The sequence below is a fragment of the Anarhichas minor genome, unplaced genomic scaffold, assembly GCF_050575085.1.
Source record: "Anarhichas minor isolate MPS153535 unplaced genomic scaffold, ASM5057508v1 ptg000046l, whole genome shotgun sequence".
NCBI lineage: Eukaryota > Metazoa > Chordata > Actinopteri > Perciformes > Anarhichadidae > Anarhichas > Anarhichas minor.
The window spans coordinates 947007-972127 of NW_027466492.1; the positions used below are offsets into that span (position 1 = coordinate 947007).

The 25121-nt window shown below is 43.4% G+C and overlaps 1 protein-coding gene across 2 annotated transcripts in view; it reads right to left on the reverse strand.

The window, feature by feature from the left end:
* Window positions 1–25121, reverse strand: part of LOC142971472 (alpha-actinin-4-like) — a 59196-nt gene that overhangs the window by 11864 nt on the left and 22211 nt on the right. Inside the window, exons 2-13 of one of the 2 annotated variants that reach the window (XM_076112010.1) lie at window positions 17122–17236; window positions 15150–15269; window positions 11246–11332; window positions 9826–9913; window positions 8811–8889; window positions 8518–8599; window positions 3899–3984; window positions 1724–1816; window positions 1468–1593; window positions 1205–1309; window positions 836–983; window positions 139–289 (exon numbers count right to left, since the gene is read on the reverse strand). In XM_076112010.1, the coding sequence (XP_075968125.1) occupies window positions 139–289; window positions 836–983; window positions 1205–1309; window positions 1468–1593; window positions 1724–1816; window positions 3899–3984; window positions 8518–8599; window positions 8811–8889; window positions 9826–9913; window positions 11246–11332; window positions 15150–15269; window positions 17122–17236 (1280 nt within the window). Of the gene's footprint in view, window positions 1–138; window positions 290–835; window positions 984–1204; window positions 1310–1467; window positions 1594–1723; window positions 1817–3898; window positions 3985–7091; window positions 7178–8517; window positions 8600–8810; window positions 8890–9825; window positions 9914–11245; window positions 11333–15149; window positions 15270–17121; window positions 17237–25121 lie in introns of both variants that reach the window. The other variant, XM_076112009.1, reaches the window with a different exon arrangement.

Consider the following 25121-nt stretch of genomic DNA (forward strand, 5'->3'; position numbering starts at 1 on the left):
TTTGTGATAGAGCTTGTTTTTCTGCAATAATTCAAAATCCAATGAAAAAAAATCCCCTCGACTTTCTGTTGTATTATTGTTTTCACACGGTGACCGTCGGGTCCACAGCTGTTTTTCCTTTCCACACTTGTTCCTCACTTGAGCTCCTGTGCGATGGCGGCGATCTGCTCCACTCGGTCCTGATGGGCCGCCAGGTCGCTCTCAAAGGCCTCGTGTTTCCGTAGCAACGCCTTGACCTCTGACAGGGTGGAGGTCTCGTAGTCTTTCTGCGTCAGCATGGCCTCCTTACCTGCATACACACACACAACACATTTATCTGAAAGTTGCTTATTGTAAGACGCATTTTGAATGAGCGTGTTCGTGTTCCGACGAACTCCGTACAGGATAGAAAGAATAATCTATAATATTTTGTCTCCTCTTTTTTTCGATAACGAAAATAAAGACGGATCACCAGTCGTGGGGATAAAAAGGTTCTTGACGAACATATTTAGTCATAGTTTTCCTTAAGAAAATAAACGCTTACTACACTTTAAAAAAAACTAAATTGTGCTTTAAGTGCATTGTTTGAAATACCTGCATCATCTGCTCTCTTCAGGAGGAAGGCTGACTGGTTAAATAAACACCAAAGCTGTGTTCTGTCATTATTTATGTCCCTTAACAATTCCACTTTTAACAAAAAGTGCAGTTGGAGGGATTTTACATCTTCAAACTGAGGCAAAAACAAATGAATAAAATAAAAGAAGAGGATCCAACTTGATCCCAGAGGCGATTCAGCCCAGTACTCGGTATGTCCACCCAGTGTGGACGTGTGTGTGTGATTAAACCCTCCACGTACCGTCGGTCCAGGATTCGTGGATGGCGGCCTTCTGGTGGAACTTCTCGGCCAAGTGCTCCAGTCTCTCCAGGCGGCGGATCTCGCTGAGGATCCACTCCTCGTAGCCCTTCTCCGCCCCCTCCAAAGTGTGCCACGCTCCGTTGATATCCTGAGACCAGACGGTATGAGATACTGATATCAGAGTACAGCGCGGCGCCCGTTTCTTTGCCTCTCTAGTTCACAATTGGTAGAATGAGTTGAACTTTATCTTTTTTCTAATGCGATGGGCATATTTTATGCAGCCTGTAACAGATAATAAACTTGAAATGTCTTAAGACGTGGACCTTTTTAATACAAAATGGGTGACACGAACGATCACTGCATACATACAGACACCATGCGTCCCTCTGATGGCATGAAGGCAGGTCTGTTGCTGAGTCTCAGTTTAGTCTGCAGAGTGTTGAAGCTGATCTCCAGCTGGCATTTCTCTTGGACCTGAAGACAAGAGGCTCGCAAGCATTAGTGGACACATTCATGCAGCGTCGGGACAAAGACCCTCAACTGGCTCTAAGCGAGACTGGTTACCGTTAAATCTAAAAGCCACTCTCACATGTCGCTGTGCCTATTTGCACCGCAGAAGTAACTCCCCGTACCTTGGGCGGTTTGTGGACACAGCGGTAGTCTCTGAAGTCCTCCTGCTTCGCCTGCATGTCGTTCACGGTCTTCTCCTGGGTCCGGTTCTCCAGCCAGGGGACGGTGCGACGGATCCACTCCAGCAGCTGGGAGGCAGAGAAGAAGACGGGTTCAGGACGCTCGTGATCAAAGTTATTTTCTAGACGGTGTATCGGCATGTGTGGAATGTTCAGGGGGACGTCGAGGATCTCAGAGGAAGAGGGTGTTTGTCCTCACCTCGCTGGCCAGCTTCTCGTAGTCCTCCATCATTTGCTCGTTCTCCTGGTTGACGGCCAGCACTTTGCAGATGCGATTGGCGGCCGTCTCGGCCTATCGGGAAACGGAGTGGTGAGTGGCGCTCGCAGTGATTGGATAAAGCACTGTGACATTGAGTCCATTCACTGTAGCTGCGCGTTAAAAAGTCACTAAAACAAACAGAACACAAGCGTCTCCGGCTCTTTGCAACAACCTCAACCTGGGCTTTTATTACTAGCGTTATCATAACTCTGTTACTTCCCTAATTTGTGATTACACACTCCACACACAGGCAGTGAATAGGAATAAATCCAACCATAAAGGCACACATTGTTAAAGAAAAGTGCAAATGAACTCAAACAAATGGAAGTCAAATGGATTGGACTAATAAAATCATGCTCCAGCTGTTGATGGTTAGTTTAAATGTGCCAAAAACAAAAATCAATCTTTGTGTTTTAAAGCTCCATGCGTCTCCCGACAAAACTCAGGAGTCAGTCCATACATCTAGTTACAGGTTCATGTAGCGCTGTAGTCCACATCGGTAGGGCTGCCTAGGATATTACACTACTGTACCGCTGGAATAAAACAAACACAGTACACAGTACTTTGACATGTGGATTAAAGCCAAAATATTCTGTACAACTAACTTTCTATTTGCCGTTCTAACACGCTTTGAAGTTGAAATATTTACTTCTAAGCTAATATATTCCATGTATATATATACACACACACACAACCAAATAATATCACACAATAAAACAAACATTTAGAGTTGAGAGATGTTAATGGCTGAAGAGAAACTGGAGGACATCGACCAGTGTTTCCCGCAGTAATAAACCCAAACAGGTCTGCATTTCCCAAAACCACATCAGTGGGATGATCGTTCACTTCTCATCGCTTTCCACCGGAGGGACGGACACGACCACACGGACATGTATTCTGGAGGAAATTAAGGCTGCAGCTTGCACTTATTTTAGTAATTGATCATTCTACTGATTATTCCATCAATTAATCAGATACAAAATAGTTTTGCTTTATTAAGGAGCAAAAGTAAACTAAGCCTTGCATCGATTTTTAGTAATCGATAGTATTCTAGTGTTGAATCTTTTCAACACTAGAATATACACACACACACACAGTATATGTATACATGCATATAAATTCAAATTGGATGTTTCCGATAAGATTTTTTTTCTTCCCGATTCCGAATAGTTATCGTGCCGATCCAAAAGTTAAACGGGTAATACTTCCCTCTCTAATATCTAATTTCATATCGCATCATGATAGCGTTATAATTCACTTTTGCCCAATACTTATTTTGACTGAATAGAGCTATTATAATGTAACTCGGTGCAACCTCCATTAAGGTTAGCCGTTAGCTCCCTTCTGTAGCCGAGCAGCACTGTGCTGCCCGCCGACTGCTAACAGCCAACGTTAACTAGTTCTCCTCCTGGTTTCAACGATAATTAGTTGTTCACACGAGTGTTTTAACAACAGGTGTGAAGTACTAGTGTGCACATGTGCAGTGCTGATCCGGTAGCAGGTGACACGTGTGGTTGTTCCTGCGTAGCCTAAATGAGCTGATAAATGATACGATGATGATGAGATCCAGCATCTTAAGCTATATTGGAAGCATTTGTGATACTGGTCTAATAGTGCGTCTTCAGTTGCCCAGCTGAGATCCATAATCTAGTGAAGGCACATGGTATTCTTTCAGTAGGAGAGTATACAGTAGATGATCACATTACTAACATGAGTTTGGGAATTTAAATCCAGATCATAAGGTAAAGCCACTTTGGGGGAAACACAGTCGATGTCCAGAGAAACAGAAGCATCAGAAAGCATTTCTTGTCGTCAGAGCTCCCATTATGATCCTAATCTGTTGACATTTCCCTTACGTAGTTCTGGTTTCCAGAACTACGTAAAAGAGAGCAATCTGATTTCCAATGAGGAGACGCATAAAGCATCTCCATCTAATAAATGCAGGGGAAACATTCCAGTATGTTCCTGTGATTTGACCCACTTTTGGACACTAGATGATATCACCTACATTCCCGAAGAAAAATGACCCATGTCATAACGACTGATGGAAACCCTGTTTTTTCTGTTGTTGCACTGAAGTGTTAATGCGAGTCTGAAAAAGCGTGAAAAGCTCACCTTCTGCGCGCCAGAGAAGGCGTGATAGAAGCAGGACACATAGGTCATTATGGCCTTCTCATCCGGCCTCAGCGTACCCACGATGTCTACGCATCACCCAGCAGGACAGAGAGAGGTTGGCGAAGGAAAGTAAACAGAGAGAGAGACAGAGAGAGAGTGAAGCCAAAGCTATATTGTCCTTGCGCAAGGGTTAGGAAGAGATAGTGGCTCCCTCTTTAGGTCCACAGCTTCAGGTTCCTCCTATTACCACCACCAGCATCCTCCCCCCACACTGACAGCAGGAGGAGGGACTTCAGCGGGAGGACGCATGTCCTCTTGAAGTGAGCTGAAGGACACTGGAGCCACAAGGTTCAAGGCCGGGACACAAACATCGTCTGCTAAATGAAGCTCTTTAAATCTGAGTTTGAGGCGAATTTACTCAAAGCAGATCATTCAAAGTGTGAAAGTTCATTCAGTGGGTGGGAATGATGCCATTACATGATCAGGATAATAATAATATTATTATATGCTCCGAGGTCTGAAACTACAAGTCGATACAGAACTATGAAACGCAACGCATTTTTTTTGTCGCGCAATTAACATACACATTAATTCACTTTTTTCTAACAGTTTTTGTCATGAGTACTTTCATATTATGTGCCAAAAAAGCGACACGTTTTGTTTCCGGAACAAGGTGGATTTTTCTACGCTTTTGCAGCGTTAATAAAGGCATTTTGCATTTTCTTGTGGTTAATTCGTCACGCCCCCACCGTGTGTAAAGGGATTCTTTCGGTTAAAACCGCTCATTTGGAGAAAAAAAAAGTTTGCGCTTTAGGAACTTGGGCATCCTTCAATATTTGACATTTTACAAACTAATACTAAACCACAGCATAACAAAACAAATACAATCATTAATTTCAGCTCTAGGTTTGAAGTTTAGAAATCTTATAAATCTGCAGATTTGATTCAGCCGATTCCTCATTTGTAAAAACAGCACATTAATCAGCACAACATGCTTTAAAGTTTCCTTTGAAATTAAACTAACATCTTTTTTTTCCCGCCTAACAAATGACTGCGACACAATTTCAGGGTCTCGACTGTAACTGTTCACTTGGACATTTGGGAAGAATAACTGACTGGAAAACAACACCAGATGTTGATGAAAAGCTTTGTGTGAACAGGATTACATGTGATGTAAGAAAATATAGTACAACGCTGACAAAAGCAGCACGTCCGGAGATTTACGAGTTTGTTTTTAATCGTTCAAAGCTGCTACAAATACAAACTGTCTCTGTTGTGTCTGACTGTGTAAATAATTCAAGAAGGAGAATCAGCTGCACATGGAACAAGTTCACACGCACACGGCCGTCTCCTGAGACTGCAGAGGCTCACAAACAAGTTCTGAATGAGCCAGAAAATTAATTAGAGGAAGCGGAGCAAAACAAGAGACGCATCAACTGGCTTCCTGTCAGAGGCCTACAGGCAGGGGAGGCTAAATAAGAGGAGGAGGTGGTGAACGAGAGGAACGAGAGATGGGAGGGTAGAAGAGAGTGACAGATCAAATAGTAAAATTCAGAGACATTTTCGTTATAGAAGATGCTACTGAATGCACCAACGGTCTTAAATTTGAACAATTATTTTACACGATGTGATAATCTCAAGCGTTTGTTGAAATAGTCATCACTCAATCATGAAATGCTTTGATACCTCAGCAAAGCTTTAAAGTGATTTATATTACACAGCACTAAACAGTGCAAGTGCTTTACAAATACAAAATAACCTATGTAATATTAAGAGATGTTTACAAAGGATTTATTAAAGATTATTTGGTAAATATTAACTAAAATGTAGTATATAAAATATTATAAAAAATATATAAAATAAGATGGGAAAAAATTATTTTTTTGATTATTGCGGTTCTATAAATGTTATTTATGGTGCTGTTAGATTGTATACATTTAGTCTATGGTGCTGTTAGATTGTATACATTTAGTCTATGGTGCTGTTAGATTGTATACATTTAGTCTATGGCGCTGTTAGATTGTATACATTTAGTCTATGGCGCTGTTAGATTGTATACATTTAGTCTATGGCGCTGTTAGATTGTATACATTTAGTCTATGGTGCTGTTAGATTGTATACATTTAGTCTATGGTGCCGTTAGATTGTATACATTTAGTCTATGGTGCTGTTAGATTGTATACATTTAGTCTATGGCGCTGTTAGATTGTATACATTTAGTCTATGGCGCTGTTAGATTGTATACATTTAGTCTATGGTGCTGTTAGATTGTATACATTTAGTCTATGGCGCTGTTAGATTGTATACATTTAGTCTATGGCGCTGTTAGATTGTATACATTTAGTCTATGGCGCTGTTAGATTGTATACATTTAGTCTATGGTGCTGTTAGATTGTATACATTTAGTCTATGGCGCTGTTAGATTGTATACATTTAGTCTATGGTGCTGTTAGATTGTATACATTTAGTCTATGGCGCTGTTAGATTGTATACATTTAGTCTATGGTGCTGTTAGATTGTATACATTTAGTCTATGGTGCTGTTAGATTGCTGTTAGACCACCATTGTAATACAGGTGTGTGATCCTTTTGTGAAGCAAGCAGGAGAGCAAACTTTTTTGACGGCAAATATTTTTGAGGCTACAAGCCAACAAATATGGACTGAAGCAGAATATTCCGTTTGATAAAAACGATCAGATCTATCTACAGTATGTATCAATGTTGACTTTTGGACTTTACAACTCTCTGGAGTTATATTGGATTTGGTTGGATCACACGATTAGGAAACAATCCAATGAAGCAACCACCGCAATCTTATTCTACAAATAGTAGAATAGTTAACTTAGCAGTTAAAAAGTCTGGCTGCTGCAAACACCAATGAACCATTACTGTCTTGATAACAGCGATTCATTGTAAAAACAGTGCTACCAAGAAGCTGAGCTGCATTCTTCTGCAATCTACGGACTCATTTCGACAAGAAGACAGAACATTTACTGCGTTCCCCAGCACAGTTACAGTCGCACTATTTGAGCTTGTGTGTGTTTGTGTGCCCCATGAATCCAGTGTCCTTGTCGAGGCTCGGGGGCTTAGCAGCGCTGTCGAGAAACTGAGGCCATGCTGGACAGGAAGCCGCACCTTGTTAGTAACGAGGAAGGGGCGGGTTAAAGGGTCATGGTCAGGGGGTCAAAGGGTACCTTCTGTGCTCCAGAGAAGGCATGGTAGAAACTGGACACATAAGTCATTATGGCTTTCTCATCCGGACGAGCAGTGTTCACAATGTCTACAAGGGGGGAGACCATGGTTATGAAGACACACACACACGCACATATATATACACAGGCAAGACAGACGACACGCGATTATACACAGCACAGGACACACGTGAAGGGACATGCACTCACATAGTATACACGCACACACACACTTAACAAGCTGCTGTAGCTGTTAACAGACAGAATGACCATAACTTCATTTTCTGGGGAAGTGGGATATTTTAGAACAACAAGAATTAAGTTCCGCAAAGAAATTTTTTTACAATCCAAAGAATGAGAGGAGACAGAAGAGGAGGGGGAGGGATGGAGGCTCCATCGATCCTGATATAACTGCATTTGGAGATCATCAACACTGTGACTGTAATGGAAGTGAGACAATAATGAAATTCAGCAATTGTTTTCATTGTAAATGAATCTTTTTGATTATTTTCGATTGATCGATTAGTTGTTTCATCTATAAAATGTCCAATATGACATCCTTAAATGTCTTTGTTTGTCCTCAACTCGAAGATATTCAGTTTACTGTGACAGAGTAAATAAACCAAAAAAGAAGATTCCAGCTCCTCAAATGTGAAAAAAAAAAAGAAATCACTCAAACTGATTAAGCGATTATAAATTGGTCGGTGTTACAGTTTCACTACATCAGAAAGCATTGGGACCTGCAAACTATGTTCACTCCTGTTGAAAGTTATGAATCAGCTGTTATGTGGATGTTTTTCTTTTCTTCAATAATGAAAAGATTCAAACTTCCATCTAGCTGACGTCCCCTCAGTGTTACATGACGGGAGAGAATACTGTTGAACTTGGATGTAGTCTTCAGTGATCCTCCATCTTTACTGAACTGGGCTCTAAATGTTGAGATGTTGTGTCTTTCTTTGGGCCCTCTGCAGTCTACTCAGTGGTTAGATTGAAGAGGTTTAAACTGGGATTAGTTCAGCTGATGTTCAACAGTGCTAACTCTAGACTAGCCTTCTGGTTCTACTGTGAAGTTTGAAGAAGAGCTTTGATAAAGCAACACCTTGCCTGTTGATAATCCAGCCTGTTCTAAACACTTGACACTGAAACAGGAAGCTGTTCCTGTTTTAAATCTGCTCACATTTTGAATCACAGCTGAAAACGAGTACTTGACAAATGTAATACAAGGGTTGTAAAATGACAGACTACTGCCCACTCGCATCACAGTCACCTTGTTGTGTGCATGTAAACACAGCCACTCATTGAAAACAGTTTGCATACAGTAGGGTGGATTACAGTACACACACACACACACACACACACATATATATATATAGCAGGACCAAACTATAACAACAACACGGCATCAATCACAGGAAACGTCAGAACCTACCTTCTGCGTCCAACATCTTGGGGATGTCCAGGTGCTTCTCAGCCACCTCGAAGGCATTGTTCAGGTTGGTCACCGGGTCATCCTAGACAACCAATCACAGCGTCAGAAGACAACTTCACGTTTAAAACAAAATTATTATCAGCAAGTTTTTGATTAGTGGTCATTTGAAACTTTACTAGTTTGCATAACAATATGCAAAGACTTTACAACATTTGGGTCTGGACTGGGTTTCGTGTTGATGTCCAGCGGTAGTGTAACTGTGTGCGTGTGTGTGTGTGTGTGAGGCGGTCTACCTTTCTGAGGCTGTCGTAATCGATGAGATCCGGTCTGTGTCTGTGGATCAGAGCGTTGAAGGCGAGACCGTCCTTCCAGCTGTTGGAGAGAACAGATGAGCAGAGTGTGAGGCGGAGGGGTAACATCACAGAACCAGCTGTGGTTAGGGTTAGGCAAGAAAAGTTGCGCTTGAACCAAAACTTCTCCAGGCCTGTAACCGTTTTGTTTTTAATCCATGACTTTTCCAGGTTTTCATGACTGTATGAACCCTGGTCTTAACTTAGACCTGGTCTTTGCTTGGTTTTGAGTGAAGCACTGATACTATAAAAAGGTTTTTGTACTTTGTATGAGCCTTACACAGCTTCTTCTATTGTTTCTTAAATGTACAAACACATGCACACCACATTTCCCTGTCACAATAATGTAAGTGTCTTCTGACTCCTTCAGAGCAGTGAAACATGTTCCTGTTTCTCCAACAGGGGGCGACCTTTCTACACATTATAGGAGTCCGTCATACACTAATGCCAATACTGATCCTTTATTTACTGCCACCACCAGAGCTACTATTAATAACAACTATAACAATAATATTAAAGTCATGTGGAGGGCCGTCCCGTCCACTGGCAGCGAAGCACAATGGGGCCCCGTCAGGGAGCAAAAGAACGGAAGATCAGGTTCAGTCCGGGTCATAGTTCAAATTAATCTGGAACATTATTCATTCATGTATTTCTTAAGTTTTTTTTGTATTTAATTAATTCATTCTTTGTCATTTTTACCAATTGATCCAGCTTTGGATCGCCCCCAGACGCTTGTAGGAGGCCTTCATCACTTTATATAAACTGCTCTGAATTATAATGGAAGTGCTCTCTGATCAATATATTTATATGTGATAATAATGAATTGCTAAAAATACAATTGATTTAATCCATTATTAATATTACTATTATTATTATCAGTAGTAGTATATTAATAATATAATCAATTAATTTATTGAAAAATAAAGAGTGTACGTGTGTGTGTGTGTTTGTGTATTACCTGATGTGGAAGTTCTGCACGTTGACATTCTTGTAGGGAGCGGTCTTCCTCTGGCACCACAACAGAAGACCCTCCTTTGCAGAAGTTTCTGCAATGAGGAGGAAGAAGTTAGAGGAGCAGCAGGAGAGAAGAAGAAAAAGAAAAGGAGGACGAGGAGGTCTGGATCAGAAGAAAATGTCTCATCACATTTAATCAACGTCTTATTATATTTCTATGAACGGTGCTCCGTCAGAGAGGAAAATACGGCGGTGCCCGTTTATGATGCGAGCTAAATATAAACTGCTTCCGTCCTCAGCGGACTGGAGGAGTGAGGGATGTTGTTGTTTACTGCCTGTGCCCGTACAAACATTAAGAAACGTATCAGCCGCTAATCTGGAGAGTAACAAATATGACTCAATATTGCTTCTGGTGGCCGACACCAACCAGAGTTAATTCAACACAGACGGCTTCTAATTAGCCAGCAGAGAGTCACCGCAGCTCAATCAGTCTAAATTCAGTGTCCTGGGTTTCAGCATGGACGCCGAGAGCTTATCCTCTGACATTTTCCAGACTAAACGGTTCATGGATACGACCATTAGTGGGGAGACTTGGTTTGAAAAAGTTTAAAATATGTAGCAGTTTTTCATTGTATAACCAAGTATTCCTTAAATTTAAAATGAGGATTAAACCCTTTAAATTGCACCAAATTAACAGGTATTTAAACAGAAAGTAGACGCATGCGCAAAACAGTGATGATGATCAATGAAACGATCAACAAGGTAACATCAACGAGAGGTTCCTCCCACATCAATTGAACTACATCTGCACTAAATGCACCAAAATTGGAATAAAGCAACAAAACAAGTTTTTTTTGTATAAACTAAAGAAAGAAGAACAAATACATTTGGTGAGCAAGCAAAGCCAGTCCTCAAGTCATGAAAAAAAGTTAGGCAAATTATCCCAGTCCGATAGCGCTTTTAGCTTAAAAGTACGTGTGTGTGTGCGTGGGTGCGTCTTTAGCTTTGTTACTTTCACTCTTGTTCCCACAGCCCAGGGTTGCCAACTCTTTTCCAATAAACGCAGCTAGCAGCAGCAGCTCCAAAAGTTGCTGAATCTAGCGAGGAAGTCGACAAGTCGGCAAGACCAACAGCCCGTCCCCTTCAGGCCTCCCTCAAAAGCCACGCCCCCAAAATGAGCATAACGTAAACAACAAACATGGCTGTTGTTTGCACTCACAGCTGTTCATCTAGCAGCTTGAGGGAGACTCCGATGGATTTTTTTTGGTCAGAGCATTTGATTCATTGATTGCTATCAGGATGTCAGGTAAAGATTACCAACCCTGCCTTTATAATCCTGAAAACAGAGCCCTTCAGCAAGGCACTTCTCTGCCAAGCTGCTGCTGAATGTGTTTATGCAAACTGAAAGCCTCAGGAAGTTGTACCTTCTACGGAGATGTCCTGGATGGCGAAGCGGAGGATGATGGTCCAGATCATTCCCAGGGTCATCTTGGCGTTTCCGTCCACGATTTCTGCACAAAAAATAATAAAATGAAAATAGTCAATAATCAATCAGCACATTTCTTTTGTTGCGTCTACATCCACCGTCTGTCACTGCTGTTTGTACAACCTTGCTATTACATCTAATAATGCCAACACACCCACACACAGCTGCACTTAATGTCCCACAGCTTCCAGTTTCTCTTCCAAGTGAGATGCTTTCATCATGTCTTTCATAAAACAAAATGAATTTGTCGTAGATATAAAATGCAGTCAACTGTTTAATCCAATCGATTGGTTGATGGGGGAATATAAAAGTCTGCACGTTCTGTCCAAATGAACTACATCAGCCACTGTGCACTCTGTTAGCCTATATTAATCATGGCATATTAGCATGTTAAATGAATGTAATCATCTTATGCTTAAATGATAGACTTAAAGCCGTCCTGCCCAACAACTAACCCTTCATTCAGGACATTAACTCTCTGTGTCTCTCTCTCATACAAAAACACTCGCATACACATATCCCCCCAAAAACAATATTGGATTAAGAACTTGTTTCCAACATCAGCGACTGTGGATTTGTACAAACTAAGAGCATATTGACCAACCGAGCCTGTGGTGAAATCAATATTTAGTTTACTCTTTAGAACGTCAACTCATACAACTAACAAATTCCTTTAAGCCGGGAAAAATATTTACAGGCTGGTACTTTCAAATATCACAATCTCAGTTTTCCCACCAGCATCAGCAGATATCTGGCAGGTTAATGAACACACACACACACAGAACAGGGTGGTGTGTTGTGTTCCACTCACAGCTCAAACACAGACCTGAGACCGTTGGTCTGTCAGTGCCATCATACACTCGTCCTCTCGTTAGTCCATCACACTCTCACTTCGCGGTCATTCTAACCTTCTTCTGTGTTTGACTCTCAGATTGTGGCCTAAATGATAATCCCAATTATTTTGATCAATATTGAGATCACGATTATTTATCACCATTATAAATTGATTTTAGGTACAAACTGTTTTATGCACAGTGCACTGCTAATGTACACGTCTTTGAGTCAATATCAGACTGAAAGTAAGGTTCTTCCTTTTGAATTCAGTGCCTTTTCATTTTGTTCTCCTGCTCTGTTGTATTACACGATGTGCAGCAGCAGCAGGACGGCAAAACATCTGGATGGCCCCTGGTAGCCGGTTAGTTTAGGAAACCCTTGATTTGATATGCAGTGAGTTTTCTATGAGCGGAGTATTTAAAAAAAAACATCAATATCACGACAGTGTCTGTTTAATTGTGGGAAGCCAAAACGGTGATCGCAATTAATATTCATTTTATTGTGCATCCCTAATTTCTACTTGTGCTGAAGGAGCTAAATGTCCCATTTAAAATAAATCAGTCAGATTTATTAATGCAAATCTTTTCTTTTTGTTCTGAGATTTAGAAAAAAAAGCCTATTTTTGCCACTGTGTCTCCCCAACTTTGTCCTTTAATGTATTACAGGAAGGTTTAATGAAATACTTCGCTGACAAAATGAGCATTAATTTAATAAATCACCCCATGTTACCTTGAAAATCTTGAAGAATCAGTGAAGATGCATGTGATTTGGAAGTAGTGAGAATACAACCGGATAAATGAGACTTGGATTATACAGCATGAGTTGTGTGAGAGTTCGTAAACAGATGTTTTGATATAGTTTTTCTGCATTTACTTCAATTAATGAAGAATTACATTTTTTAGTTTTGGGATTCTCCGTTCACCGTGAAGGCAGTTTTCTTCTAGAAGTTTTCTTCTAGAATACAGGGTGAGTAGCTGATAAAACACATTTTTTGGGGATGAAGTATTCCTTTAAGATTGAAGTCCCTGAAGATCAAAGGGGAACCAGAATGTGTCCTTCTAAAATGTTTGTAGGATTTCCTCCTCTCTCATCGCGTCACCACCATCCCTCAATTCTTTCCTCTTCCATCTTCTATGTCAGCATTTGTCTCACTGTTAGTTTCCACTAGATGACCTTTAGTGGGTTGCTTTCAGAGAAGGCCAGAAAGAGAGTGTGTGTGTGTGTGTGAGTTCACAATGTGCAGAGTGTGTTTGGTAGTGCAGTATTTTGGGCAACTTTGAGTTCAATGGTGTTCAGTATCAGCAGTGTCATGTGGCAAGAATGTCACGTTTTCCTGATAAAGTAGGAATAAAGGTCACACTCCTCCAGCTGACACACACACACAGCAGTGTGATATCATTGCCCTGGACCTGTGTCCTCAATCGGCAGGATGGAGCAGGGTCTGTGTTCTTAAAGAGACGGAGCAGGTTCTGTGTTCTTAAAGAGACGGAGCAGGGTCTGTGTTCTTAAAGAGACGGAGCAGGTTCTGTGTTCTTAAAGAGACGGAGCAGGTTCTGTGTTCTTAAAGAGACGGAGCAGGTTCTGTGTTCTTAAAGAGACGGAGCAGGTTCTGTGTTCTTAAAGAGACGGAGCAGGGTCTGTGTTCTTAAAGAGACGGAGCAGGGTCTGTGTTCTTAAAGAGACGGAGCAGGGTCTGTGTTCTTAAAGAGACGGAGCAGGGTCTGTGTTCTTAAAGAGACGGAGCAGGGTCTGTGTTCTTAAAGAGACGGAGCAGGGTCTGTGTTCTTAAAGAGACGGAGCAGGGTCTGTGTTCTTAAAGAGACGGAGCAGGGTCTGTGTTTATAAAGAGACGGAGCAGGGTCTGTGTTTATAAAGAGACGGAGCAGGGGCTGTGTTTATAAAGAGACGGAGCAGGGTCTGTGTTCATAAAGAGACGGAGCAGGGTCTGTGTTTATAAAGAGACGGAGCAGGTTCTGTGTTCATAAAGAGACGGAGCAGGGTCTGTGTTTATAAAGAGACGGAGCAGGGTCTATGTTTATAAAGAGACGGAGCAGGGTCTATGTTTATAAAGAGACGGAGCAGGGTCTGTGTTTATAAAGAGACGGAGCAGGGTCTGTGTTTATAAAGAGACGGAGCAGGGTCTGTGTTTATAAAGAGACGGAGCAGGGTCTGTGTTTATAAAGAGACGGAGCAGGGTCTGTGTTCATAAAGAGACGGAGCAGGGTCTGTGTTCATAAAGAGACGGAGCAGGGTCTGTGTTCATAAAGAGACGGAGCAGGGTCTGTGTTTATAAAGAGACGGAGCAGGGTCTATGTTTATAAAGAGACGGAGCAGGGTCTATGTTTATAAAGAGACGGAGCAGGGTCTATGTTTATAAAGAGACGGAGCAGGGTCTATGTTTATAAAGAGACGGAGCAGGTTCTGTGTTTATAAAGAGACGGAGCAGGTTCTGTGTTTATAAAGAGACGGAGCAGGTTCTGTGTTTATAAAGAGACGGAGCAGGTTCTGTGTTTATAAAGAGACGGAGCAGGTTCTGTGTTCATAAAGAGACGGAGCAGGTTCTGTGTTCATAAAGAGACGGAGCAGGTTCTGTGTTCATAAAGAGACAGCTGTTACGCCATCCTGAATGAAATTAATTTTCTAATTTTAATGTGTGAGATATTACTTTAGCATCAGTATGCTGTGCAGCTGTCTTATGGGGGACAAAATAAAGAAATATTTGATTTGGCTGCCAGATATTCAATATTAAAAGACTGATCAGAAACAAAATAAAAAAAGCTTCAGCACAGCCCTATTTTTAACTAAACCCTGTTCAGATTTACTGTCGTTGTGGATTGTACTCTCGCCTCCAAGTATGAAAACGAAGCGAAAGCTTTTTTCTCGTGAGGTCAGAAGTTTTAAGCAGGACAGAGGTGGATGAATGGCATGTCGTTTTACCAGTGAGGTCTGAGGACTCATAAAGAATATGTTTCTATTTGGGGACGGGGGTCCTCTTTTTATACGCTTACCCTCTGCTCCAATAGAGACCAGCTTGACTCCTTTGCCTGCGATGAAGTCCAGGGCTTTGTTAACGTTGTTGATCTTGTGCACCCTCATCTTGCCTCGCTCAGGTTTGGGTAACCGTTCGCCTGTGGAAAAACACACACACACACGCACGCACACGCACACACACACACACAACACACACACACAAAAAGTGAAGAGTTAGCTCCTGCGGTGATGACAGCTGAGCATGTTTCCACAGGCTCAGCAGAAATACACTCCGTCAGGACAGTTAGAGTTACAGAGGGGATGATGGCGTCGCTCAAGGCAGAAAAAAAAAAAAAACTGGAGTGAATGCGAAGGAAGTCAGATTTTATTATAGCAGTTAATATGATGATCTACTGAGCTACAACCTGCTATTAAACACAAGGAGAGGACTGCAGTCATACAGTGATAGATGTAGAGCAGGTCCTCTAGGTTTCTGTGGTCAATAGATAGACTGTATATACAGATGGGCAACGCGGCTCCACTTCCTTCCACTGTACAAAAGTAAAGACAAAGTATGCCAGTTAAGGACGCTGCCCATAGACTGTATAAAAGAAGTGGACGTAGTCATTGTGACATCACCCATTGGTTTGTGGACTGCTGTTTTAGTCGCCATCTGGGAATACGACTGTTGCCATGTTGTTTTCCTCGCAATGAACGGTAACCATATTTGGAATGTGGAGGAGTGATGTAGTGACGGCGTATATGGCTCTGGTAGCAATCCGTCAATCACAGTAAGCCCGCCCTAAAGCATACTCTGCTTTATGGTCTATTTGACTCTAAATGTACCATAATTTACTAAATGAACATCATGCTGTATTGAAGAAGACTTGAAAACTAGAGATTGAGACCATAAACTCATGTTTATAATGTTTACTGAGGGAATAAATAACACTTGCGATTTGGACGTCATTTGGAGCCAGAGCGGCATCGAGGTCCTGACTAAATACCCGCTAGAGCCAATCACGAGCTGAGCAAGGAGGCCACAGTCCGTTAGCGTGAGCCACTTAGCTGCTACGTCAGCACCACGGTGGCTTTTTGGCAAGCAAGACACAATAACTAATCACAATACCTCTGTAAATTAGAGGTTGATAGATAGTGGATTTTTGAAGGTTATCGCTGGAATGCTTTGACATAAAGTGGACCATTACTTTCTGAAGAAAAATAGCTCAAACATTCTAAATAAAAAAATATCTAAAACGAAATTTAAAGTCTGCTGGCATTTACAGCCGGAGTGGAGTGCCGGTCTCGAAGTACGAGTGCTATTTGATGTGGTATTTAACATTTGTCTAGATTATAATCTGGAGTCGTACGTCCCCGAGTGACTGGTGGCTAACCATCGGCCACTATCGGACAAACTGACACACGCTCTATCACCCAGACGGTTATGGAGAGTCAAAGTTACAGCTCCTGTCTCGCACATTTCCCCAAGCATCCAGCTCTGGGACTGCTGACTCAGCTGTCAGTGATGATGTCTCATGCATATCTAAGCATCAAATAAAGAATGAATAAACACTTTAACATACATCGGCGTGACAACAATGCCACGAAATCACAAACAGCATATTTGGGAGAAATCTATTCGACGTTTACTTTGATTTATTCTGGCCGCTAACCTGGAGGACTTTGGGACCTGTACTGCAGCCAACCACCAGGGGGCTGAGCTGTCATGTCGCCCATCTTTATATACAGTCTGTGGGTCCATGCTGAGGCTGTGAGCGACCACGCCCCGGAACGGACAGCGACGTCGTGCATCTTAAACAACTAACAACATTTTCATTGACAGCTCAGAGGCTCAGTGACACATGAGTGTGTGTGTGTGTGTGTTGGGCTTGACGGCTTTCCCTGCGGGTTCTGTGCGAAACGTCAGACGTCCCTACGGCCGGTTTAGTCGAGATATAACTTTAAAAAAACGTCCCCACTCAGCAGCCTGACTCTCTACAGACGAGTTACCTGCGATGGTCTCCAGCAGCAGCATCAGTTTGAGCCCATCCCTGAAGTCCTCCTCGATGTTCTCGATCTGCGTGCCGGACTTCCTCAGGTGGGAGTTGCACCATGCCGTGAACGTCTGCGTGAGAGAGAACAGAAACAGGAGGCACATGGTTATTATTCAGAGCCTGTTTGGTTTGTTGGTTTTTCAGCTTTTACGACAATAAATCACTTTCAAATCAAAAGAAAATGAATTTCAATGGACAGGAAGGAAGGTCAGGGAGTTACTTTTGATAAGACAGGAAGTAGCAGAAGAAAAAAGGGGAGGAGACAGATGTTGTAATACAATACCTACAGCTAAGAAATGAGAGCGGCCAGTGACATCAAAGAACAATTTACACTGCATGTCACAATGAAAATGTGGCGTTGCGAGCAGCACAAATCTCACACGTCAACAGCTGCTTTCACGTTGTTTTTTGTGCTTCTGGTTCGCCAGCATTCTTCAGAAATGTGTTTAGAATCATTTTATTGTGAAAGGGTTTCGTGGCACTGAGGTAGGCACGGGACCGGAGAGCTTTTGTCACGCCACTCAGTCAGAAATCACACTTATGGCTCGTCAATGTGTCAAAACACTTTTATTTCCTGACTTGTTACATAATTCAGGGGAAGTGCCTAAAAAATGTCAAGTGACAAAAATACGTGTTATAAAGCTTAACGGCTGAAATGTAACGGCTTTGAGAGGGAATGTCCGTCATGAGAGGGGAGGAGGAAAAAGGAAGCAAGAACGTGAAGGAAGGAAAGTAGGTTTTTCCCCAGCTGGAAAATAAAGGAGGTAAAACAGACAGTTAAGTAAGATGAACAAGAAACATTTAGTAGTTTCTCAACTAAGAAATTTGCTGATTCTTTCTTTAGTTGTATATTTCATCTTTATTTATATACATTTCACTTTTGGACTGGAGGATAAAGATGAGTTCTCACCAGACAATTCATAGACTTATTTTAAAATCCTAGAGATGAACTCTGGCTTCACTTCAGACTCACACCAGCAGTCTCAAAACTTCTCCAAAACTTTGAAGAAAATGTCACTTTTGGTGCAGCGGTTTACAGAACTCACGGTTTGGATCGTGTCAGCGTTTATAGTCACAGATCGGATCAGCAGAAGAAAAAAAAGGAGCAAATATAGCTTTTAGAGATGCCCGCGATAACATTTGTGTGCTGTCGATACCGATTGCCGATGATCCGTATCAGCTGATACGGATCATTTTTGTCATCTTGTTTTGTTATAGCAGCTGGTATACAAGGCTCCAGATAATGGAACTCTATGGAACCTCCGTACGTTAGCCGTTAGCTCCGGTATGACCGGTACGGATCAACCACTGTCATCACCGCTGAAAGTAAGTGAGTATCTATCGACCCGTACACCTCTTTCTCCACCGCTGTGTGTTCACAAACATGACAGGGGGGCTCGCTGCCCTGCCCAGCTCCCCCCCCGTCCCCGTCCCCCCCGTCCCACCACGGACACCACCACAAAGCGCCCATTGAGCCTCCTGGATAATAGCACCCTTCAGCCCTCTGTATTCTCCCTCAGCTCTGTGTGTGTGTTGGGGGTTGGTATCGGCTTATCTGGGGGAGGGTCTCACACACACACACACACACACACAGGAGGGAGGAAGGGGAGATACATTTCACATAAACAAACAGACGTACAGACAAAGTTGGGGGGGCGGGGGGCAGAAAGACAATGCCCTCTCTACCACACACACACTCAGAGTTAACGACAATGCAGCAGGAAGTGGCACTGCAATGGCAGGAAGTTCCAGCTTAGTTCAACACAAAGCAGACAATCAGAGTGGAGCTGCATCCATCACTGTCACTGATCTCTGCACTGCAAAGATGAAAGAAGCTTCCGGTTTGAGAGCATCATAAAGCATCTACAATACATTTTGTATTTCTATTATTTTAATAAAGAATCTAATTTGGTAAAGCGCATTACAACTGGGGCTGGACGACATGACGATGTGTACATCGCCAAACGTCTTTCAGTTGTCATTTTTACGACGTTGTTTCTTAACGAACTGAATAAAACAATGTGGAGGCCGTACACCTCCAGATAACACAAATAACATTGTGTGACGCCATCACGCTACACGTCCAATACATCTCAATGACACCGAACGTAAACAGAGCAGGTCTGAAAGAAGTACAAAAAACTCAACGATAGCAACAAGAATAACCAATAGAGTCGATTCAGACGTGTAGAAATCCGTTTGCTGTCACTCTTTGTTTCGATAAGATATGGAATAGACCTGTACATGTTATTTTTAATCTAGTATTTCACTTTAAGACGTGGTTGTTTTACATAGCAGAAAACATGCTACATGGTGATATTCATAGTCAGAGAGATATGAAAGGACCTATATCTGGATAGAAGAGTGTGGCCACATCTCCCAGCGACAACATTCACACACTCGTCTCACGCTGAAACTTTGTTTGAAAAGTACTTTATTCAAACTTTACTATGAACCTCACATCGTTCAGGGTTTGCATGATGCAACAGACTGTTCCATGCTCCAAGACTGTAACAGATGTTTTACAGGTTTGTTCAAAGAAAGAGGAGGTGTAGCTGTTGGTGGCCCATCAAATGAACACGATGAACGTCTCTAAACTAAAAAACAAATCTCTTTTTCTGAATTGCCACCTAAACCCGGATGGAGCGAAGTGAGGAACGACGAGGGGTTTCTGTAAGTTTGGATGCTTTTGTTTAAAAAAAAAAAATATGAAAATAAAGGAACGTTAAACCGTATGGGAGAGCAGCCGTGCTAAACGCGGGCTCTGTTCTAACAGGAGCGCTGCCACTGGGAGCGGCGACGAGGACAAACAGGGACGGGTCGAGACCTGCAGGGACTTTACGAGCTAGAGGAACTTTACGAGGCTGCGGATCCCACGGCTTTCATCTGCCTCCCTCTGAGGGACTGGAGGTCAGACCCCCGTCAGCCGCTATGCGCCTTGCTCGAGGGCACTTCAGCCCGGCTTTGTCGTAGCTTACAGTAGCCCTGTAGTCGAGTCCGTGACAGCGTTCAGCTAGCTTTGATCATGGGGGGGACGTAGCATGCCTCTGGCTAGCTGTCACTCCGGGACAACGAGGTGTGGTGCTGCTGCGTGTTCGAGTACGGGCATACGCGCACACACACACACACACACACACACACACACACACACACACACACACACACACACACACACACACACACACACACACACACACACACACACACACACACACACACACACACACACACACACACACACACACACACAATTCTTCTTGTCACAACAGAAACAAAAACAGCATCAGGTCCAGCATGTGACAACATTATCGTGCGATATCTCAGGCAAGGTGAACTGACCTGAACTCCCCTTGTACAAACACATCATTATGGATTAGAGACATCAGCCACCGTCGATTAATGTTTTCCGAAAATGAAGCAGCACATGGCTGATAATTCTAAAAGGCAACAATGAGGAGAGAGAGGAGGCGGCTAGTGGGGAGAATGACACAACGCCACTGATGATAAAAGTGCAGCAGGGACAGACGGAGCATTGATTCATGTTGCGCTGTAACAGAAAAGAAGGGTGCGACCAAATCTTGTACTGGTGCCCTGCAAGCATTATTTCAACTGCTTCACCTCGACTGGCTTTCAAATAACCCAGTTTAAAATGCTAATTTAAATATGAGTTTGCAAGTCGTTATCGCATCACAGTTCCAGTTTTGACTGTCGTGGATATCTACTGGCTGAACCGACCGACTTTAAAAGTGAACTGACCAAATGGGGCGAGTGCCAGTGAAGCCTGTTAAAGCTGGTGTGTGTGTGTGTGTGTGTGAGATCAGACCAGAGGATTTTTGCTCTGAGCTGAGGACACATAACAAGCAGACGTCTGCGCGGCGCCTTCTCAACACTCACGACCCAGCTTTGCTCTCATCCTCCGGTATCTGTAGCCACGATGGACAACGTCCTCTCTGACATCACTGTTTCACGCATGGGCTCTCGTCTCGCCGTTTGAGGTCACTGCTGAACCCCGACGTGTCATCACGGTGACATGTGTTAGAGCTGCTTTTGGGGATTTTACACGTCCGAAGTTCCATTTGTAACATCTATCATTGTCTTATCAAATTAAACAGAAAATCTTCATCAAAGCAGCCTTACGGTGCACACGGTTAGTGGGAGGGACTCCCTGGAAGACCGTCAACCCGGGGGCGGACTGTCCTCAACCAACCCGTCCTGAACCCCCGTCTCGTTTATAACACTGTGGGTGTGACTGGTGTCATAGCTGTACATATACAACCAACGGGGTTAATGATTAAACTGTTTACAAGAGCACAAAGTTCTTCATAGATCTAGCTCTCAAAGTGCAACGGACTGATGTTAAAATGCGTACTGTTCATGTTCATCTTTGTCTTGGTACAAGGAACTTGTAGTTTCAACATGAAACTGCTCACAACAAGGTCTGTGGCTTATCTTCAGCAACCGGTCAGGATTTCTAGCATGAACTGTCCCTTTTACTTTAAAAATCAAGGCTGTCCTTCTGAATGCATGATGTTTCCAAATTCAATGAATGATCGCCATCTCAATATTGACCAAAATAACCGTGATTGTGATTCTCGACATAATCAGACATTCTTGTTTGTGTTCTGGAGTAATATCTGGAAGCGGTTAAGTCGTTCAACGTGTCTCCGTCTTCCGTGGGAGATATACAGCCGCCTCCTCGCTGCTTTACTGCTGCCAGAGGGTGGAAAAACAGACGGAGCCTAACGGGGTCTACTGGGGTCAGCCGTTTGATCTCCATTTCCACACACACACAGTCATCAGTGTGACACCCCCCAACCCTAATGGGCCCTACAGAGGTCAAAGGTCAAGGTTCAGTTAGCTATTCGTTTCAAAGAGAGGAACTCGGCAGAAGTTTTGAACTCTAAAATGCACACGCACATGGAAACACATGACACAAACCTCCATTTGAAACAGTGAAAACATGGAGTTCCATAGAGAGAGAGCAGAAAAAGGGTGGACAGCATCTCTCACACACACACACACACACACACAGGAATGTGCTTGAATGGACGTTCCACTACACACCTATCGTATACCTGTGCTGCTCTCTTCAACTATTTCACCAGTTCTTCCACACCCAACGTCTCAATGCATGTGCAGTTCTCTGAATACATAGGCAACCTAATTGTATGTATACTGAAGGGTGCACACACACACCCACACAGATAAGGGTGTGTCTTGCTATACCTGGGAAGAATGAGCCAGGTTGAACACAAGGTTATTGCTCTAGTGCCGTGTATTCTCTGCACGTCAGCAGTGTGTGTGTGTGTGTGTGTGTGTGTGTGTGTGTGTGTGTGTGATTTGTAGATCACACCCTTTTTCTTTCTTGCCAGCGCCAATGAGCTCACTCTTAAAGCAACTCCACACTGACAGCCTGTTTCTGTGGCAGCTCCACTGACTCATCCACACTGCTGACTTTGTGTCAGTCTTCAACAAACAGCTATTATACTGTTCAGCATTTAGCTGTACCCAACGCCATCCTCTCGTATCACTTCTGGTTCCACAAAAAGACAAGATGGCGACGGCCAAAAAACAGACGTCGATGGACAAGAACAGAGACGGCGGTAGCAAAAAATGGCGATAGCCAAAAGGAACAGTGCTTCCCAACAGCAGCCCACAAACCAATGGGTGAAATCACAATGACTATGTCCACTTCATATACACAGTCTCAGTTACACACTTCTGTTCTTACGATTACGTTTTCTTCACACTTAGAGTTTTGACCTCTTCGAGGCAACACACTTCTCACAAGTCAAAAAGGTCTCACGCTTTCAAGCCACGTCTTTGAGATGTATTCTTGGCACAGCCACGGTGCACACACACACACACACACACACACACACACACACACACACGCTGCAAACACTCCTACCACAGCCCAGTTGTGCAACTCATCTAGATAAAATGAACGGTTTGATATCTCACTGCTACATTGAGACTCTGACTTTATGAAACCGTTGACACAAAGACGTCTTTTGTCACTTCCTGTAAAAACAACTGCAGAGTGACAGTTTGCACCTTTTGAAAGTGCGGTTTGAATTAGGCAGCAGCGTTTGTCCTCCACAACACCAGCGAGACTGTCGTGAAAAATACTAAAAAGAAGAAGAGCCAAAGTGACACGGGGGAGGTTAGGAATGGACTCCGGAAACTGAAAATTGTAATGTAATGAAATATATAATCCAAATACAATTCATTAGTGAAAGCTGTCTTGTGGAATATTGTGTGCATGTAAACGTAGTCATGTTGGTTGTATTGAGGCCTGTTGTGTGGACGCGCCAGAGAACGAAGAAACAACTATAAAAACAGAAGCAGACGGCAAGTTGCTGCACCAAAATTTTTTTTTTTTAAAAAGCAGGTTTGCGCTGCTAGTTAAAGGAGTTTTATGGGACCTGCTGGCAGAGAGCTACAACCTCAAGGAACTTTGGACGGAGCCGTACTAGACTGGACCGGCTGCACCAGACCAAAGGCCTCGGCAGCTAGTCTGGTCTGGCCTGACACAAGGCCTCCTATTCTTAGAGGCACGGGGATTATAAAAAAACAAAAATGGGGCTGTGGCGTGCGACACCGTGGCACAGTCGTCGCAGTCTTTGGCTTCAGACGCTGTGGAGGACGGGTTGGTCTTTGTGCCTCAACACACAGGGAGGAGAAGTCTCCCACATGCATTCCCAGCATCTGTCAACTACCAAAAGTTCAACTCCACATTTTAAAATGTTGGGAGTCACAACTGTCTTCCATTAAGTCAAGCAAACCACAACGCAAATCACCATCTTCAAGATTCCTCGAACTCCACTTGAGAAACAAACATCACGACGCCTCCTTTCCACAACGACGCAGAGCGGGAACAGAAATCTAGACACCGCAAACTAGGAAATAGCACTGCACTCTGGTTCCATGCAGCCCCGTTGGAACTGGTTATGCAGGCCCGCTACTGTAGAGCTGCTGCACCGCTCTGGAGTCACAGTAAGGGAACACGACACCGTCCCTCAGTGGGGGTGGGGGGGGGGGGGGGGCACGGGGACCTGGAGGGCTTCACGGTGCATGACAACTGAGGGGTTGAGGACGACGAGGAACCAGCCTGCAGCTAAACCAGTGAACAGTTTGTTGTGAGAAAAGTCTTGACAACATGCTCATGTCATGTGACAGCGAACAGGAGGAAGAATAGATCCGGGAAGAAGACGAAGCACAGCTCTGCTGCGGAGGATTGTTTTAGTCTTATTACCCTCAAGGCTGAACGGCAGTGAACACACACACAGAGAAACACAGGGAGCCTCCCTCTTGTTTCATGTGCTGACAGGTAGTCAGTAAAGTAGTGCTTGCACACACGCACACGCACACACCTTCTTGGCCGGCCTAATGCCCCTCAGATATGCCATTATGTGAGTCAACAAGCTTAGAGCGGACGTACGGCTCTCCAGGAGATAACAGAAACAAATAGAGAGGGAGGATTAAGGAGAGGAAATGCAGAAGGGGGGGAGAGAGGAAGCCAGGAGATGATCAAGAGGAGTGAAAACATGATGAATGATCCAACTGGGAGGAAGAGAGACGACATATGTGACAAATATAATTAAAGTTCATGCGGGGAACTTTTAAGTGGTTGTGAGAACAGCCTCAGTTTACTGCTGCCGCCTCTATAGGACCTTCATAAGTGAACGCCATCATCAGGGAGAAGAGTATCGTAAGTCTTAATGCATGTCATGCATGACAGATCCGGCCTCTCTGAAGAACTTCCACCCGCAGACGGATGCTCCGCCAGGGAGGAGGAGAGCTCGGCGCCCGGCCGACTCGAATCCTTCGCATTTCATTGGACGGCTAAAAAGTAGGCGGGCTTTGATACTGAGCTAAAGAAGACGGTGGCTCCACACGAACACCTCCTTGGTGGCCAAAAGTTGCAGATTGATCGATGGAGGGACATCACAA